The sequence below is a fragment of the Strongylocentrotus purpuratus genome, unplaced genomic scaffold (assembly GCF_000002235.5).
Source record: "Strongylocentrotus purpuratus isolate Spur 01 unplaced genomic scaffold, Spur_5.0 spur5_scaffold_5, whole genome shotgun sequence".
NCBI lineage: Eukaryota > Metazoa > Echinodermata > Echinoidea > Camarodonta > Strongylocentrotidae > Strongylocentrotus > Strongylocentrotus purpuratus.
The window spans coordinates 14880927-14899405 of NW_022145611.1; the positions used below are offsets into that span (position 1 = coordinate 14880927).

General features: G+C 38.1%; 2 protein-coding genes and 1 long non-coding RNA gene across 3 annotated transcripts; 1 reads left to right on the top strand and 2 right to left on the bottom strand.

The window, feature by feature from the left end:
• Positions 1–1875: 1875 nt before the first annotated feature.
• LOC580541 (dehydrogenase/reductase SDR family member 7) lies at positions 1876–9047 on the bottom strand. Its single transcript, XM_780593.5, has 9 exons — positions 8712–9047; positions 7658–7872; positions 6948–7030; positions 5910–6083; positions 5068–5307; positions 4061–4180; positions 3496–3677; positions 2793–2844; positions 1876–2180 (listed from the first exon to the last, which is right to left on the bottom strand). The coding sequence occupies exons 2-9, from the start codon at positions 7842–7844 to the stop codon at positions 2172–2174; spliced, it is 1047 nt and encodes a 348-aa protein (XP_785686.3). The 5' UTR covers positions 7845–7872; positions 8712–9047; the 3' UTR covers positions 1876–2171.
• A 1413-nt stretch (positions 9048–10460) lies between these two features.
• On the bottom strand, positions 10461–14424 carry LOC115929515 (uncharacterized protein K02A2.6-like). The gene has a single exon (XM_030998622.1). It carries the CDS (start codon positions 13851–13853, stop codon positions 10461–10463), a length of 3393 nt encoding a protein of 1130 aa, XP_030854482.1. The 5' UTR covers positions 13854–14424.
• Positions 14425–14568: 144 nt separating this feature from the next.
• On the top strand, positions 14569–17573 carry LOC115929714. Its single transcript, XR_004066689.1, has 2 exons — positions 14569–14873; positions 15498–17573. It is a non-coding gene; the product is annotated as an uncharacterized LOC115929714 (long non-coding RNA).
• Positions 17574–18479: the final 906 nt, after the last annotated feature.

Genomic DNA, 18479 nt, shown 5'->3' on the forward strand with positions numbered 1-18479 from the left:
CAGTGTGTGCGCTCTATAAGTGTACACTATTATTATTATTAATATTATTATCAATTAATTCAAAGAATAATGAAGCTTCTACAGATAAGCTTTAAAGTAATTTGGGAGCAGTGTTGAGCATATTAAATTGATACCAGTTTGCTGGTCACCAGTTATACTTCAGTGATCAATGGTTCAATTTATCTTTGGTAAGGGTGATATACAAGCATTGTAATCATCATGAGCGTCCCTGGACAGTGTGTGCGCTCTATAAGTGTACACTATTATTATTATTAATATTATTATCAATTAATTCAAAGAGTAATGAAGCTTCTACAGATAAGCTTTAAAGTAATTTGGGAGCAGTGTTGAGCATATTAAATTGATACCAGTTTGCTGGTCACCAGTTATACTTCAGTGATCAATGGTTCAATTTATCTTTGGTAAGGGTGATATACAAGCATTGTAATCATCATGAGCGTCCCTGGACAGTGTGTGCGCTCTATAAGTGTACACTATTATTATTATTAATATTATTATCAATTAATTCAAAGAGTAATGAAGCTTCTACAGATAAGCTTTAAAGTAATTTGGGAGCAGTGTTGAGCATATTAAATTGATAACAGTTTGCTGGTCACCAGTTATACTTCAGTGATCAATGGTTCAATTTATCTTTGGTAAGGGTGATATACAACTACAAGGCAAAATAGTTTCCGGCCAACCGTCATCAGGGCATAGAACTATACACAAAATGAAGCCCTAAATGTCTATGTGTTTGTGTCATTTGTGTTATTTGAAGGAAAAAATAAGAGGTAAAATTGGGAATTTCTTCATTACTGCATGACAAGGAATCTATACTCTTACACTACTCTCTCAACATTCATCACCAACATTAACAGAGCATGAAAACATAAAATAATATACCACTTTTGTCCTTTACCGGTATATCGAATTGCATTTTGCTGCTTCATATATTCCAACACATTACAATTCAAGTGACATTTTCCTTTCATAATATCACTATAAAAGGTTGCTTTGCATATCGAAGTGCATTTTGCTGCTTCATATATTCCAACACATTACAATTCAAGTGACATTTTCCTTTCATAATATAACTATAAAAGGTTGCTTTGCAAAACTTAGTGGCACAAAAATGGTTACCGGTAATTGTCTCGGGGAGAAAAGTATTAATCCTGATGACGCTTTCCTGAGTAAGCATGGCATATTGTTATTATCATTATCATAATTAATATTATTATCATCATCATCATTATTATTGCATTACAATCTAATACTGTATGCTTGAGATAATACTCAATTTTAAAGAGCCCAAGGTACAACATCCATTGAGTTTCCAGAGCACTTATAAAACTTGTTGATGCTAAATAATACCACATCTGTCAGTCAAGTAAAGTGTTTTCCATAGTACACCAATACCATTACAATTCTCGCTACCCCAAATAGCGATTCTGCCGAGATCCGGGGAAAATCCTGAAAACGCGCATTGCATTATGGGATAGCTTTTCGACATTACAGCTTCCTGTGCAGGCGTTCGTGATCACAACCCTCTCTTTCACGGTAGAGTTTAACGGCCTTTTGTGCTAAAGTCACTAATTCTGCCCGAAGCTTTCCATTGCATATTATAATCTGTACAAATTACACTGATTGGCATCGATTTTAGCGTGCGTGAAAACTCTGCACAGCGAACACAGGCGCTAGCGCCAGTGGGATGGGACTCTATACCGGAAGTTGTAGTGACGACCCGAGAGAGTGAAAATTACCTCGTCTCGCGAATTTCGAGATTTTCGTACCTATTTAGGGTAGCGAGAATTAAGTCTCTTGCATTATGGATGTGGCTTGTAATGCCACTAAAAGGTTTCTATGTTTCAAATTCTTAAGGCACTTGTTATGAAATGTAATATGAATATGTACACAATCAAAAATAGATGCCATAATGTTTAAGATTCATCAATAAACATCATCACCATCCCAACTCTCCTCCAAAAGATTTTGAAAGCTCCCACATATTTCTTACTTATTTAAAAGACAAACAGTCTAGAAATCTTAATTGGCAATCAATGGCACTTAAATCAGATCCTCAAAATACCCACAAGAAATCTCATTTAAAATCAATTCAATATGAAATCACTCCCACCGCACGCTGAATACATCTTTCCTTGCAAGTTACAGCATTACTGTGCCTGCAATTGACAAACATTGGAGGAAAGTAACAACAGAGGATTGGTTAGAAAGAGTCTTGCTTCACAATTAGTTCAATTTCAATCTATTTAATTCCTTGCTTAAAAATACGAAATGCAAATCTAACATACAAATACGTCAGAAAATAAACAGTCCACATAAAAATATATAGATATTAAGTGAATGAAGGTAAGAACACTTCAAAGGACCATGGTCTTGTCGGGGCTATGCCCATAAACGTAATATTAGGCTTGGTACAGAATGAGGAAAAAAATATTGATATTCTATATCTGATGATTGCATATGAGGATGATTTTAAAAAAAAAATTGTTTGGATCAAGAAAGTCATCGGTGGATAATCAACAAAATGAAACAGGTTTTGTATGAGATTGGATGTAACTTTCACAAGTACAAAACTGCAGGAGATTAAAATTTTGTTCTCAGCCAATCAGATGGTATGATTTCAGTAGCTTATAGCAGTAGCTTGTAACATTGTTATTGATATAAATTTTTATGAAACAGGACCCAAATTGGTGTCAACTCCAATCACTGTTAACGCCCTTCTGGCTCTCAGCAGAGGTCTGAATCTATCAAAGGATAGGATTTATTCTTACCTGAGACTGATTGTATTGTTTCACTCTCCCACGACCGATTAACGGAGTCATCCTGCAGGAGGGAGACAGAATTATACCATAGTCAAAGCAAAATCATAATCACCTGTTAAATCAATCATTAACTAAGAGCCAACAGTTCATCTGTTTTCAATGGAAACCTGTTACAAGTCACTACTTCCAAATTAACAATGAACCCCCCCCCCCCCCTTCACCAAATAAAAAGGACCACTAACACAAACACACACCTACCTTAATTAAGGGTACAGGTATCATACCTTGCAATCTCTAGCTTTGCTCGAATGTTACAAGGATTTCTTCTACCTCTCAAACTGATAAACATGAGGAAGAGATGGATTTATAATTGAAGATTATGCATTACTTTTAACAATTACATTAAATTGAGTGCATCAATAGGTCAGAGTCTTAAATTATTTAATAAAATATTTGGAAATTGGTGATTATGTGAAATATGTTCGATATGGAATGGAATATAAGCCTGTATCTCATCCGAAAATGAAGAAAAATTATTTTAGTCTAATCATTCACTAATGGTTCTTTTTAGCATAGCACCTGAACTACCGGTAGTTATGAGCCATACCGAGAGTTTTCAATTTTGGATGAAATAAATGGATTTCAAAAAAAGAACTTGCAGCTTTCAGCTAGGACACACTACTCGGGATCACTTAAATGAGAGCCAACCTACCACTTAGTGAAGCCTGGCATGTACTGAGCCATGTAGTAGAAGAGTAGAATAGGTTGCCTAGCAACCCAGACCTCGTTGAGTTTGTTTGCAATAGCGACCACAGTGAGTGCTGCACATCTCTCAGTGCTCATCAACACCTTGTAGCTCCGGTCTGCTGTACCGTCGTAAGGCTTTGCTGCAGGCTAGAAATAAAAAGGAAAATAGTTCCAACTCTGCGGCTCAAGAAAATGCACCAGAGAAATGTGCAATTAAGCTTTAGAAATGATGGAAAGGGCTCTTGAAAACTAAACAAAATCTCTTGCAAAGAAAAGTAAATATTTTACAATCGTCATCAGAAAAACTAGCACTAGCATCTGTTAGTGCTAATGGGACAACTGGTCAGGCCTGATCTTATCAATAATTTTTTGATTTTTACCATGCTATTCTGCTATATTTTGTATTCTGAGTAGTCACATTATGATTAGAAACAATATCCCCTTATACAAAACTATACATTACCACACATGAAGCATCCTCGGTGTAAAAATGTATGGAGTTCTTAGTACATGCACACTCCGACACTCACCCTTGTGAAATCTTCTCTGAGAGCATTCTCCACGATGTTTGAGACGACAGGGCCAGGGCAGACCATGGTCACTGCTATGTTCCTGTAAGATAACTCACTCCTCACTGAGTTAAAGAAACCCTGCCAAGACAGACAGACAGACACAATAAACAAAGATTCAGGGGCGTGCATGGAATGTTGAGAGGTGAAGTATCTGATGTCAGTCACCAAGGTTGTTGGACACAAGTTCTGGCAATAATTGCACTGCAGTCAATATTCAAAGTGGATTCTTCACCTTCTTTAAATTCTGGACCAAATACTATAAACGTAAACCCAGCTCTAAACCTAACTCAAAAGTCAACTGCTAACCCTAACCTGACACAATATTTTGATGAAATAAAGCCTGGTGAAATTATCGGCAGAGCATAGGTCAGAACACCCTCATCAGGGCTACTTCTGCTTCCAATTATCTTGGTCAGAAATATACTCCACTTAAAAGAATACAAATGTTAAAAGTGGCTGTATCAACATCAATCATATATTTTAAGACCCTTTTTTGTTTGGGGGGGGGGGGGGGTTAGTCTCTCTGCCACCCTCATTCCATTTTTTTAAACCAATGCATACCATAATCTTACAGGTCTAAAAACTATGTAGGATGTTTCAACCCCACTCATCAGCTTGCCAAAGAAAATCATATTAAATAAGGGACAAGGAAAAATAAAACATTTCTTCAGGACAAACAAGATATTTAAAAGGGATAGTGAATTAAGACTGTGCTTGAAACTAGAATGTATTTTATCCAATGGAAATAAAGTACTTCTTCAAGTCAAAGAAAAATGTGAATTTAAATTGGGCTTGAAACCACAATTACAAGGGACAGGGGAAAATATAGATACAATATTCTAGGTACCAGAAATCAGACCATCTTTATGCCTCATCAATGTAACTTTGCACTCTTTTTGTAGCCATGGTAAGCAAGCACAATACCCCTTTTACTTGAAATGGATGCTCATGTTTGACAGGCTTACATGCATGCCATGCTTGGAGGCGCAGTAGGCAGACGAGAGAGGGGCAGGCATTATACCAGTGGCACTACTGATGTTGATGATCTGTCCATAATTGTTTTCCAGCATGTAAGGTAGGGCCACTTTAAATAGTGAGATCGGACCCATGAGGTTCAAATCCATGATGGCCTTGTCCACCTCGATCTTGCAGTCCTGGACCAGGGCACGTTGGCTCCGACCACTGTTGTTGATGAGGATATCGATCTAGTATCCAAAAAGAACAAAATGGCAGAAATCAGTCACAAACAAGAACTTATGGATGAATGAGATCAATAGGATGACTTTTAAAAAGGACAGAAAAGTTAATGACTAATCAATCAAATAATGAAAATATATTTCATTCAAACATGTCAATGATCAAAGGTAAACTAAGCTGGGAAATGATAGCTCAATCTGAATGCCAAAGGTTTTATATTACTCTAAGACAGATTTAGAAACGTAACTTTTCTATTTGGGCCATTCTAGCAATGTACCTGGATCTTAAGCATCTTAAGCATCTCGACACATGGATGTGTATACTTTATAAATATTGCAAGTATTATTATTATTATTATTATTATTATTAATATTATTATCATCATTGTCATCATCATTGTTATTATCACAATCATGAGATTGAATCAAACTCAGTACACCTCTTTTGTCTTTCAACAATAATATTCAATTAGATGAAGACTTACATCATAGCATATAAATGCAAACAGTTTTCCTTTCAACATAAAATATGAACTCATAATGAACTTTCAGAAGACTGATTTGCCAACCGTGAGTTAATAAAGCTTTCAGAATTCCACCCCAGGACATACCTTGCCATACCGGTCAACTATGGTTTCGGCCACCTGACCATGAGTCTCATACTTGGTTGCATCCATAGGTAGGACTAAGATATTCTCCTCCCTCACCTCTGGGAATCGGACGCAGTTACCTCGGACTCTCTCCAGCTCGTTCACACGACGAGCCGACAACACGACTTTGGCACCCTAGAGCAAGAAAACACGACATGGACGCTTTGATATCTCTGTATACTTTGATGATGACAGTTTTAATTGACTGCTTAGAAAGCATGTATATGCTTGTAAGTAAACAACCAGGTGACCGACAGCTTTAATTCCTTTCTTAGGAACTTGGTAATGAGGATTAATGCCTTACCAAAGGGCACAAGCGCATTGAGTGGGTTTCGAACCCTGGACATCCCGGATATGAGACCACTGCTCTACCACTGAGCCATCGCGCCTCCTCGTTCTTATTCTCAATGACAAATACACAGACCTCACATTAATCAAGGGTTAAGAATAGTCAGGCCCTGTAAACACAAATGTTTTCTCAACTTTATAGCTCTCAGTCTAGTTGACTTATAATTTATCATGCAGCATATTGCATTTTGCAACAAGATCTGGGCCTCATCATCTTATCAACAGCCGAGTGTAATTCAAATCCATCAGAGATTAATACCATTATAACTTTGTACTTCACAGATAGAGGTTCATAAAGTTGCAAATTGATAGGATTTGAAATTAATCCAAATCAATCACATCTTTTCAGGAGACAAGGCTACGATCATCAACCAAGTAATCATGCTACTTTTATTTAAAAAAACTGAAACTGAGCATTTAATTCCTCTAAAATTGTGACATTTGAGAAATCAATTACTTACAGTACAGGAAGATAAAAGATGACTACTTTGCAAAACATTTTAAAAATGAAATTGAGCAAAGAGCTCATTGAGCGTTGAGCAATTACTCATTATTCATGTTATCTCTTTTTTCTTTCTTCATCATTTAATAAAGCTCCTTGCCAAAACATATTAGCAGCCCCCCCCCCCCCAAAAAAAAAAATTCTCTCACCTTACGAGCAAGCTGATATGCAAGTTCTTCTCCGATGCCACTGGATGCTCCGGTGATCCACACAACTCTGCCCATCATATTATCTAGAAATTACAGAAAGACCAAAGTGAAAGGTTGGCTGAATTGCATTTATTACATAATACATAATGTTTGAGCAATTTTAAGCAGACTACAATCCACAGAATAACTCTCAACTCTGTTCAGCCACCTGTACAAAAAAGTCCCTTTGTTATTCTACAATAATTATTGTGATCCAAGTATTGTTTCCCTTCCCTCCCCCCTACCTTTGATTTGAATTGAAGTTTCATGGTATCTATTTTGAGCTCCCCTTAATATTTGCTGTCACTTTATCACATCAGTAATGTATCAGTAGTAGTAAAGTATGGAAAGTAAGCTAAGTAAATGAATGTTTACAAAAAGTAAATACATGTATATAAATAGATGTGGTATCATACTGTGAACAAAATCCTAATTCAAGAAAACTCAAGTGAATATTCAATGAAGTAAAGATTAGAAATAAATAAATTAAATAATTTAAAAAAAAATAATAATGTGGTACAATTCAAATTCATACAAATTGATTCAAAAGAAATTTGTATTAAGTTGAATTGTACCATAATTTAAAGGAGACAAAGAAATAATACTGGAAATATACAGTCTACCAAAATAGCTTGTCGAACTTTACAGCCCCACCTGACAATTAACCTCACCTCCTTTGTTTCCAATCAGCTCATAGAGCATGAGAGTGAGGTCACCATCAGAGACCATGGAGAGGAAGAAACAAATCAGGAATGTCACCAGGAGAAACAGAGCGATAAAGTAAAGGACACGGATTGACAGAAGGATGAAGACTGCAGCAATGCACAGAGCAATGAGGTAGATGGTGCCAAGAGCCATTTTGGGTCGGATTTGTTTTCTTCTCTGTCTGTGGATAAAAGAGACAATTTATGATTAGTCTAAGTGGATAACATTTCCGTATCAGTTCTTAAAATCAAAAGGTCTAATCTCTAGATCTGAGATAGACCCTGGCCTAGTCTAAGGCTAAGCTAGATCTACATTCAACTTAACTCCAGGGAGCTCCGAGCTCCAGAGCCTGCATACTAGGAAACAATTCAAACAGCGGATTGGGTAAAAAAAATTAAACGTAAAGAAGTGGTGGTTATGTGGTGGTTATATTTTACCTGACTGCTAAGAAAGCATGAATGCTTGTTAGAAAGCAACCAGACGGGTCACCGGATTACGAGACCACTGCTCTACCAACTGAGCTATCGCACCTCCTCAAAGAAGTAGTGATTTCAATATTGACTTACAATGTTTTTCGACTTCTCAGCCGTTTTCATACCCTCGAAATGCGTGATGTCACGCCTAATGCGCGACACTTGGTAGCTCTGCATACAGTAGGTTAGGAAGAGGAATCATCCTTTTTCCCATCAAAGACGTCTTCAAATTATGTCAAAATTACTTCTTTACATTTTGAAAAAATGCATGTGACACGTATAGCAACCCGCTGTTTGAATAAATTTCCTATGCCTGGAGTTACATTCAACGTGAACTTAAAATTCACGTAACTCGTAAGTTGACACTTACTCACTGCGGATCATGCCGACTAGGTCTATTCTAAATTCACAATCCATGTGAATTCTATTCAAAACTAGGGTCTAGATCTAACTTTTAGATATATCTATACCCGGTAGGGCCTACTCCAACTTCAAATTACACAGACTCAGTCACAGATCAAACTTCATGATTTCGATTCGTTTTTACCTGAGACTGAGTGCTTGCTGAGGATGAGCCTAACTAACTAACTCAAACTGAACTGGTGTGGCTGAGCATAAGAAATGCAAAGGGACTGCTGCTGGCTGCCGAGAGCTGTATAGACTCTGCATGTGCTGTCCGATGCCGTGCCGTGTAAACCAAGTTGCGGTCTGCCAGATCGCCCTCTTCTTGGCCTTTCCTCTCTGGTCCGAAGTTGGACTTTGAGTTTGATCGAGTAGACCCTACGTCCGACTTAATGTTCTTGAACTTGTAGGCTGCTACGCTCCCGGGCACGCCTTTTCAAATGCATTCAGTTGATGTAAATATTTGTTTCAGGTCACCGGGTTGTGAAGATGTAGAAGTGTATACCGGGGAGTTCTTGTGATGTATTTCGTAACGGTCACCGCGCGCGCCGAAATACACTATGGAATGCCGTTAATATGCTCCTTACTATAATTTTCGCTTGGATGCAAAATTGTATTTTCTGGGTACGTACCGGTATACGATCGAGGCTTATATGCCTACAAAAAAAAGAGAAGAAGAAGAAGAAGAAGAAGAAGAAGAAGAAGAAAGAAGAAGAAGAAGAAGAAGAAGAAGAAGAAGCCAAGAAGAAGAAGAAGAAGAAGAACAAGAAGAAGAAGAACAAGAAGAAGAAGAACAACAAGAAGAAGAAGAAGAATTAAGAAGAAGAAGAAGATGAAGAAGAAGAAGAAGAAGGAGGGGGAAGAAGGAGAAGGAGAAGGGAGGGAAGGAGGAGGATCGAGAGGAGGAGGAGGCGGCTGGGAGAAGGAGTCGGAGGAGGGGAAGAGGAGGAGAGGAGAAGGGAGAGGAGGAGGTGGAGCCTGACTGAGGAAAATGAAGAAGAAGAAGAAGCCGTACGACTATAGGAAGCTTTCGAGACGGGGTGGGGGTGATGATGGTGGGCACACGGGTGCATGAGAATTGAGATAGAAATTAATGTTAGTTTCAAGCGTATCATTCTCGGTGCAAATAATAATGATGATGATAGTAATAATAATAAAAATGATAATATTATTACTATATTAATAAAAATTACAATTAAAGTAATGATACTTATGATAATGACGTAATAATATGTCATAATGATGTTATAATTATTATGTTCTTATAAAAGACCAGTTGGAGAGCTTTGATTGAACTAATAAGTTGTATAGCTTTATTGAGGCTCTATGTCAGTCAGACATCTTTGTAGGCATCCCCTGTACAAGTACTCATTGTTTCATAACATGACCTGGCATGAGTCATGGGTTGCAGGTCATTCTATATTTAGTTATACATGCTAGTCTGTATTTGCAGACTCTGTTAAACTACATGTAGCTATCACTACACCTCCCTTCTTTAAAAGAGGTTTACATATACATATATAAAACTTCTTAAACTGTACAGAGTGACAGGGTGGACTACCTGTACACTCGCGACTGTACTAGGGCATTATTCTGTCCCTTAAAGCTGGAGTACTGTCGCTTTCAAATATATAACTTATTACGCGACAGTCCATATCTTTCAAGGTTGCGATTCGCGAAACTGGAATTCTCCGTTGAGGTTGAGTGATATCTGTTGATTTCTGTAATCAAAGTGACTAATTGAATCCGGTTATATTTTTAAACTATAACATGCAAATATATATATCATGCTCATGCAATCCTGCAGTTATGTTTTAAAGTCCAAGTTGAACTCTGTAACTATAAACTATTTAAAAAACGCGAAAGTCTTTCTCTGTAGTTCGCTTTCATTTATTTACAAGTTCAAGCGATCTGGCGGTTTAATAACTCGTCCGCTTCTGGTTCTGGTTGATGACATAGTTGAGCTTTCTTCAGATGCTGGTTGCTCTGTAGCTTCTGCAGTGTCATCTAGCTCGAAGTCATCCTGTGTTGGTAGTGGAATAGACTCGGCTTGTTGTTGACGTGGGACTGGCCTGAGGTGACGTCTGTTTCTGCGACGTATATCTCCTGTTTCTGTCTCGATCTGGTATGATCTGTTTCGATCCTGGACAGACCTGAGAATACCACGTTTCGACCAGGTGTTGGTTTTCATGTCTTGGAGTATGACATGATCTCCAGGCTTTAGCTTTGACAAGTCTCGAGCATGTTTGTCGAATCGCTCTTTTTGCTTCACCTTATGATCCTCCTTTCTTCCCCTCACTGATCGAGTATTGACCTGTTTTGGTCTGGACATTAGGCATGAAGTACAACTTAGGACCATTTCAGTGATGTCTGTGTTGATTCTGGGCCAATAGATGACTTCTCTAGCACGTTTCTTACACTTCTCGATGCCTAAGTGTCCTTCATGGATTTTGTTTAGCATGAACCTTCTCATCGTAGTGGGAACCACTATTTTGCTGCCTTTGAAGATGATGCCATCTGCTTCAGAGAGTTCACTCCTGATGTTCCAGTATTCCCTGACTCGAACTGGACATTGCTGCTTCGTTTCCGGCCAACCATCTCTGATGATGCCTAGCAGCTCTTGCAGTTGATCATCTTTCTTTGTCTCTTCGACAATCTGATTTCGTTTGTTCGATGTAACTGGCATGCTCTTGACAATAGCATCTACGTAGACTCTGATATCTTCCTCAGTTTCAGCATTCAGCTCAGCCTTTGGATCTACTGCTCTGGACAATGTATCAGCAGTATACATGTACTTTCCAGGCGTGTACAAGACCTTGAGATCATATCTCTGTACCCTGATGAGTAACCTTTGAATGCGTAGGGGACAGTCACCCAGTGACTTTACAAACAGTGGAATAAGTGGCTTGTGATCAGTCTCCACTTCTACTTGTTGTCCATAGATGTATTGATGGAATCTTTCACATGCGTATGTGATTGCCAGCAATTCTTTCTCGATCTGTGCATATCTAGTCTCTGCATCAGTCATTGATCTAGATGCATATGCGATCGGAACCCAATCTTGATCATATTGCTGTAGTAGCACTGCACCAATACCATCCTTTGATGCGTCTGCTGACAGCTTGGTTGGTTTCTTGCTGTCATAGAAATGTAGGACTGGCTCTTGTATCAGAGTTTGTTTCAGCTGATTCCATGCATCCTCTTGTGCATGATCCCATGTCCATACATTCTTTTTGTCTAGTAGATGTCTCAGCGCTGCTGACTTGGTCGACAGATCTGGAATGAACTTCCCTTGGTAATTGATCATACCCAAGAACCGTTGGACATCTTTCCGACATTTCGGTCTCTCAATGTTCAAGATAGCAGACACTTTCTTTGGATCAGGTTGAACTCCTTGATCACTGATCAAGTCACCAATGAATGTGAGCTTCTTGACATTGAACTCGCATTTGTCTTTGTTCAACTTGAGATTCATTTTTCTCACAATGCTGAGAACCTCTCTCAATCTGTCATCATGCTCCTGTTGGGTAGTTCCCCATACAATCACATCATCCATCATTGTGTTAACTCCCGGAATATGTGCAAACAGTTGGTGCACTATCTTGTGATAGACTTCCGGAGCACTACAAATACCAAAAGGTAGTCTCAAGAACTTGTACCTTCCGTATGGCGTGATAAACGTACAAAGTTTGGAGCTTTCGTCATCTAGTTGGATCTGCCAAAAACCACTAGATGCATCTAACTTGCTGAAGTATTTGGCTCCTGCAAAATGTGCAGTTATTTCAGCTCTTGATGGCAATTGATAGTGTTCTCTTTTGATTGCTCGGTTCAGGTCTCTTGGATCTAGACAGACCCTGAGCTGACCGTTCTTTTTCATCACCACCACGAGAGAAGAAACCCAATCAGTTGGCTCATCAACTCGTGTGATTACGTCCATTCGTTCCATCTTATCTAACTCGTCTTTGAGTTTATCTTTAAGTGGAAATGGAACTTTGCGACATGCATGCTGAACAGGATGTGCATCCTCTCTCAATGTGATGTGGTGTTTACCAGGAAGACAACCTAGACCTACAAACACATCTTGATAGTCTTGAACTACACTTTTACCCGTTCCGTGTTCAGTTTGTTTCTCAACATGATACACCCGTTTCACCAGATACAAGTCTTCACTCGTCCGTAATCCTAACAAAGGCTGACGATTTCCAGGAATGACTAGACACGGCACATTGCGTTTGATCCCTTTGTACTCAACTTGTACACAACAACGACCTTTGACCGGGATATCTGTCTCATAATAACCTGTCAACAAAACTTTGGCTTTCTGTAGCTTTGGTTTTGGTTTCAACTTGTGAAATACTGTCTCAGGAAGAAGATTCGCCTGAGCACCAGTATCAACCTTGAAGTCAACCGGCTGGTTATTGACTAGTAGATTAACTATCCATTCATCCTTGGATTCTTTTGATTCAACAGAGCAAATCATGAAACCTTCTGAATCTACCTCCAAGTGCTGCAGTTCATTGACCTTGGCTACTGGGGTTTTACAACATTTAGCAAAATGATTCTGCTTACCGCACTTCTTGCATGTTTGACCTTGTGCGGGACATTTGTCTTTGCTATGTCGGTTTCCGCACCTGCTACATGCATCACGTTTAGTACGACCTTGAGGTTCTGACCGTTTTGACTTTGAACCAGGAAATTTCTTCTTAGTCTTGCTGAAAGAATCTACCGGAATTGAAGCGTTTTCCCCTGCGGAACTCAACGCTTGTGCCTGCGTTCGAGTTTGTTCAGCCGCACGACATACTTGCAACGTTTTAACCAATGTAAGATCATCTTGCCTCAACAAACGTTCTCTTAGACCATCGTCTAAAATACCACAGATAATTCTGTCCTGGATAAGACTCTCTTTCAACATGGAAAACTCACATGACTGAGCACGACTCCGCAATTCTGTTGCGTACTGATCAACACTCTCATGCACTAACTGAGATCTTGTGAAAAATCTATGTCTCTCATACGTTAGATTACGTTTCGGCATGCAATATTCCTCATATTTGTTCAACACTTTCTCAAGCTTCATGCTCTCACCCTCAGCAAATACAAACGTATTATACAATTCCAAGGCAGCATCGCCAATCACGTGTAGAAGCATTGATGTTTGTAACTTTTCATCTTTTTCAGACATTCCTGAGGCAACATTGTATAGAGTGAATTTCTGTTTAAATCTTCTCCAGTTCTCGGACATATTTCCCTTGAAGTCGAGTGGAGGAGGTTGACTGAGATTTGCCATTTTGTTTCTTAGCCTAGTGTAATCACTCACATGAACAGCATAACAATTAGCTTTTTCTTTTTGTATCTTTGCAACAATTACTTTAAGCTCAACTATTAACTTTCACTGAGTTATCCTGTATGTTCATGTCCCATATATGTCACGCTTACTGCCCGTTATACTGGAACTGGCCCGGCACAGAACTATGCACTCCAATCCATACAACGACAGCGCTAACTATTATGGACATAACTACATTCACTGGACATACACTTAGACTCTAATCATCTCTCACATCACAAAGAATTGGATTGAACTGGCCTGATTTCAATGATTCCTCCATAGATATACTGCAGGCTGGGTTGCTCAGCACAAACACTGGCTGCTAAGTTCTGACACCATATTATGTTCTTATAAAAGACCAGTTGGAGAGCTTTGATTGAACTAATAAGTTGTATAGCTTTATTGAGGCTCTATGTCAGTCAGACATCTTTGTAGGCATCCCCTGTACAAGTACTCATTGTTTCATAACATGACCTGGCATGAGTCATGGGTTGCAGGTCATTCTATATTTAGTTATACATGCTAGTCTGTATTTGCAGACTCTGTTAAACTACATGTAGCTATCACTACAATAATAATAATCATAGATAAAAACACGTCAAACAGGTGCACGCGATTCGCACGAGAAATTCTGGCCCGTTTAGCGCTTCATAGAAATAAGATAAGAGTGGTGCTCATTTATCTCCCGGGTCTATAATCAATTTTAGTGTCTCCGATATTTAGCTAACGGAGAACAATCTATGTCCTAACTCCATCTGTGTTTATGTTACACAATAATTACCCTACCTCCGCTCCGATACCGGCTTGTACATGGTCATGCTTTTGATATTTGTTCATAATAGGTAATTTATCCTTTCAGGAGTCAACATGTCGAAAGTACTTCGCTATGTTATGTCCATTGGTATTATGGGAGGAAGTCTCCTTGGTGGATGGGTCTTGATGAACACTATCACTCCAGATCCTGAAGAATTATTGAAGGTAATTTGCTTGCATGAGATGAAGTTGAGTTGAAGTTGAACCAGCTGATGAAGCTTGTTGAAGTTTGAACCTAGTATATTGTTAACGATTTTCAATGATTCATGTTATTGTAATTATATCTGAGTAATTCAGGAAATACTTCCAAAAATCATGAAATAACATTATTAACAAAACTAGCTATATTGTGGATTTGTTTGTCTGCACGCATGTATGAGTATGAGACCGATTCGATGCGTGCGTGTGTGACAAAATGAAGCGCCACTGACATTATATCTGAGGAGAAAATGGTGGTTTTTATTTCACGATTCCACAAAAGTAGATATTATCAATCTCTTATCGATATATTATGCATTATCTATTTCTATGCATGAAAGATTTAGCATTTCTTATACTACTACAGTATTGCCATATTTCATGAACATCAAGGGGCCATTTTCTGTCCTCCCCCTCCTGCTATTGTTTAATCTAATTTGTACTTTTTCTTAACTTTGGCAAAGTATTTATAAATGTAGTTCCCTGATAATTTTTTCTAGTTGTCATGCATGTACACTTGTACAGCCTGCACCATCCGAGAACCAAGTAGATCTAATAATCAAAAATCCATTCTCTCATTTCCCCTTTCAGCGTCTCCCGGAAGCAGATCCAGTAAAAATGGCTGAGTCAAAGCAAAGGACGAAAGAACTCGTAGCAGCACTGAAAGCAGCAGCAGAAAGCCCCCATCCTATATACAAAGATATAAAGCGGGAATGAGAGAATAGTTAATGAACTGGTACTCAAAGACAACTGCCGTCTCTAATGCAGAGAATTGGGAAGTGAGCATGGAAGATCGAAATATGATTGGTAGCTTCAGGCTCAGCGCATTACAGGAATCTGTGTCTTCTGCGATATACTCCAGGGAATGAACGTCACTGTTACTCGCCACTCACCAGCCATGTGACATGTTGAATTAAATCTCCTTGTACGTTATTCAGCATTTATGGGCATATATGTCCGATGTGACTTAGTTACATAATTTTGATGATGAATTACCCTTGACTCCACAATTACTATTTTTCAATGAGAAGATTCAAGGCTTTATGTAGGGTCTGTATTGTTGTATGCATGGGTCCCCACCCAGAAACTACAACATTCTAAGGGTTGTGTTAAGAGATAGTAGCCCAAGTGTATGGTACCACTGTTTATTCCTGTTTATTTTGAGGCTTTATTAGCCAAATAGTTTTTTAAAGACCTGAGTCAATCTGTTTACTGGTTCCAGAATGAACACTTTTTTTAAAAGGTGTGAATGTTTTATGGATCAAGTTGAAGCATACTGATTGATTCCTATGGAACCCTGCTATGGATTATGCAGACACATTTAAAGCACTAGCATTATCACACTGTTAAAATAGAAAGTAAGATTGATTTCAAAATCAGTGAGGACTGAAAGGAACTGAAAAAAAATCAGTCAAAATGTATCTGTATGCTTTGAGGAGGGGGGAGGGGGGGAGATAAATAAATATTAATTTTTACGTTTTGTACTTGTGAAGATAATTTGTAAAAGAGTCCTGTTTATGTAAGTAATTTTTTTACATTGGACATTTCAATTTCAGGAAAGTGGACAATTCTAAATTCAATTGAATGGCAATAATTTGAATTTGCAAAGAATACAATTTTTGCAAAATACTGGTATTGAAGAGTCCATAAATGCATTGGTTTTGGTAAAGATCATGTGATATGTTAATCTTCTTGAACTTTATCCTTACATCTTTTAAACATGATGTCATGGGAGACAACTTGAAATGACATGAGATGCATTATTTCAACTTTAGATGGATATGGGCTCATCATTATTTTAAAAGTCGAGGCCCGGGTTTAAGGCAGTTAACTTTTCCCTCTGTAACCAGAGTTTCTTTATGTAATCAAGTACAATGAATGACTAGAGTCATGGTGTGGTTAGAAATAAAACAAGAGTAAAAAACTACTTCAAGTTTCTCAGGGTTGTTTCCATTTTAACAGAATCTTTACTTGTTGAATACTAATCCCCTCAATCCTTTAGGTAACACAAATCCTGGGAGGGTAATTATTTGTCCAAATAACTTTCAGTCAGTTGTAGGCCCAACTTACCAGAATCATTTTTTGCTCAGTTTGTTGAAAAATTTGATTGTTATTGGGCGAAACGTTATCCGAAGATGGGCATGAAATCACCCCCAAAGTTGGTCTAACACAAAATAACCCTGATGTTGAGCAATAATTGTATCCATTATTTTTTGGTTTTACAGTCTTCAAGTCATCATCACACAAGTGGCACAACATTCTCTGGAAATATTTCATTTGTATAGGGTGAAATGAAATGTATATTGATTGGATGATAAGGATATGATTCAGTTGATAATATGCAAGCTTCATCATTCATGTCCTAGACGGTTTCATTTCTCACTTACTCTCATTTGCTTTTAACATATTATCGATTACAATGAAATTGTTGACAGAAGTTTTATTACAGAAATGATAAGCTTCTGGACCTTTTAAAGGCCTGGCTGATATAATTCTACCGGTGTGGAAGAGTGTAGGTGTTATGATCTGGGGGATACAACATTGCAGCAAATTATTTGTTTAAAAACTTCTGCTGTATTAATGTGTGTATTATGTACTTTTTCATGAGTGATAAAAATCAAGAATGATTTTTAAAAGAAAATAGAATAAAACAGAAGCTTCACTTGACTTGTCAAAATGACTCTTTTTCAATTCAACATTAAAATACTTTTAGACAGAGATGGGACAACAAGGCTAGCATAAGACAACAAGTAGGATTGAGTTTGGGTGATATAGGAATAAATAAATAACGGAGAAAGAGAGAGAGAGAGAGAGAGGTAGTGAGAGACAGTAAGAAGGTGAATAGGGTTGAGAAGAAGAGATGTGAAGAAAAACTAGACTTGGAATACAGTGTACAAGACGGAATTCTTGCGACACAAAATGCCAGGAGAAAGCGCAAAGTACTAGGGAACGTAATACAATTGAATCCATTACAAAAAGGGGGCACACAATAACTGTGCCCCCACCCCCTTCACAGAATCCTGCATCTACCCCATGACAGGGTCATCGCGAGACCATTATCAAATTAGGTTTCGGACTAAATTTGCAGACAAGCTAGCTGAAAATACATGTGTTCCGAAAAGCATGACAAGAACAATAATTTATACAAGATGGGATGAATGAGAGAGGGGGTGGGGGGGGGGGCGGTAGGGGGAGCTTGCAGATGTTTGTTGTTGTTGATGTTTTATCATTTTTTGTAAGCCTAAACAAACTGACAGTGCTGAAAGTTTGATGTGAAACATGGAATAAACCTGAATGAAATGAATTCTTAGTAATATGTCAAAATATAAATGGAGATTTGATTTGATATTGCCATCTAACAGGTATCTTTTTCTTAATCAAAGTTTATGTTTTATATAAAAGAAAGAAAAGCAAAACATTGATACCAATCCGAGCACCTACAGTCTAAATTATTCCCTATATTCTATTTAGTAAGAGATGAACAAGAAAACAAAAATACACTCAATTATATCTGATTAGATTGAAGTATAATTCCGCCGCTATTTTAAACTTATGTTTTTTGTGAATAGAATT

Coding starts and splice junctions, on each gene's coding strand:
- LOC580541 (XM_780593.5), bottom strand. CDS start 7,844: ATGGCTCTTGGCACCATCTACCTCATTGCTCTGTGCATTGCTGCAGTC. Junction 7,031..7,657: donor GCTGATTGGAAACAAAGGAG/GTGAGGTTAATT, acceptor TGTAATTTCTAG/ATAATATGATGGGCAGAGTT. Junction 5,308..5,909: donor TAGTTGACCGGTATGGCAAG/GTATGTCCTGGG, acceptor TTTGGATACTAG/ATCGATATCCTCATCAACAA.
- LOC115929515 (XM_030998622.1), bottom strand. CDS start 13,853: ATGGCAAATCTCAGTCAACCTCCTCCACTCGACTTCAAGGGAAATATG.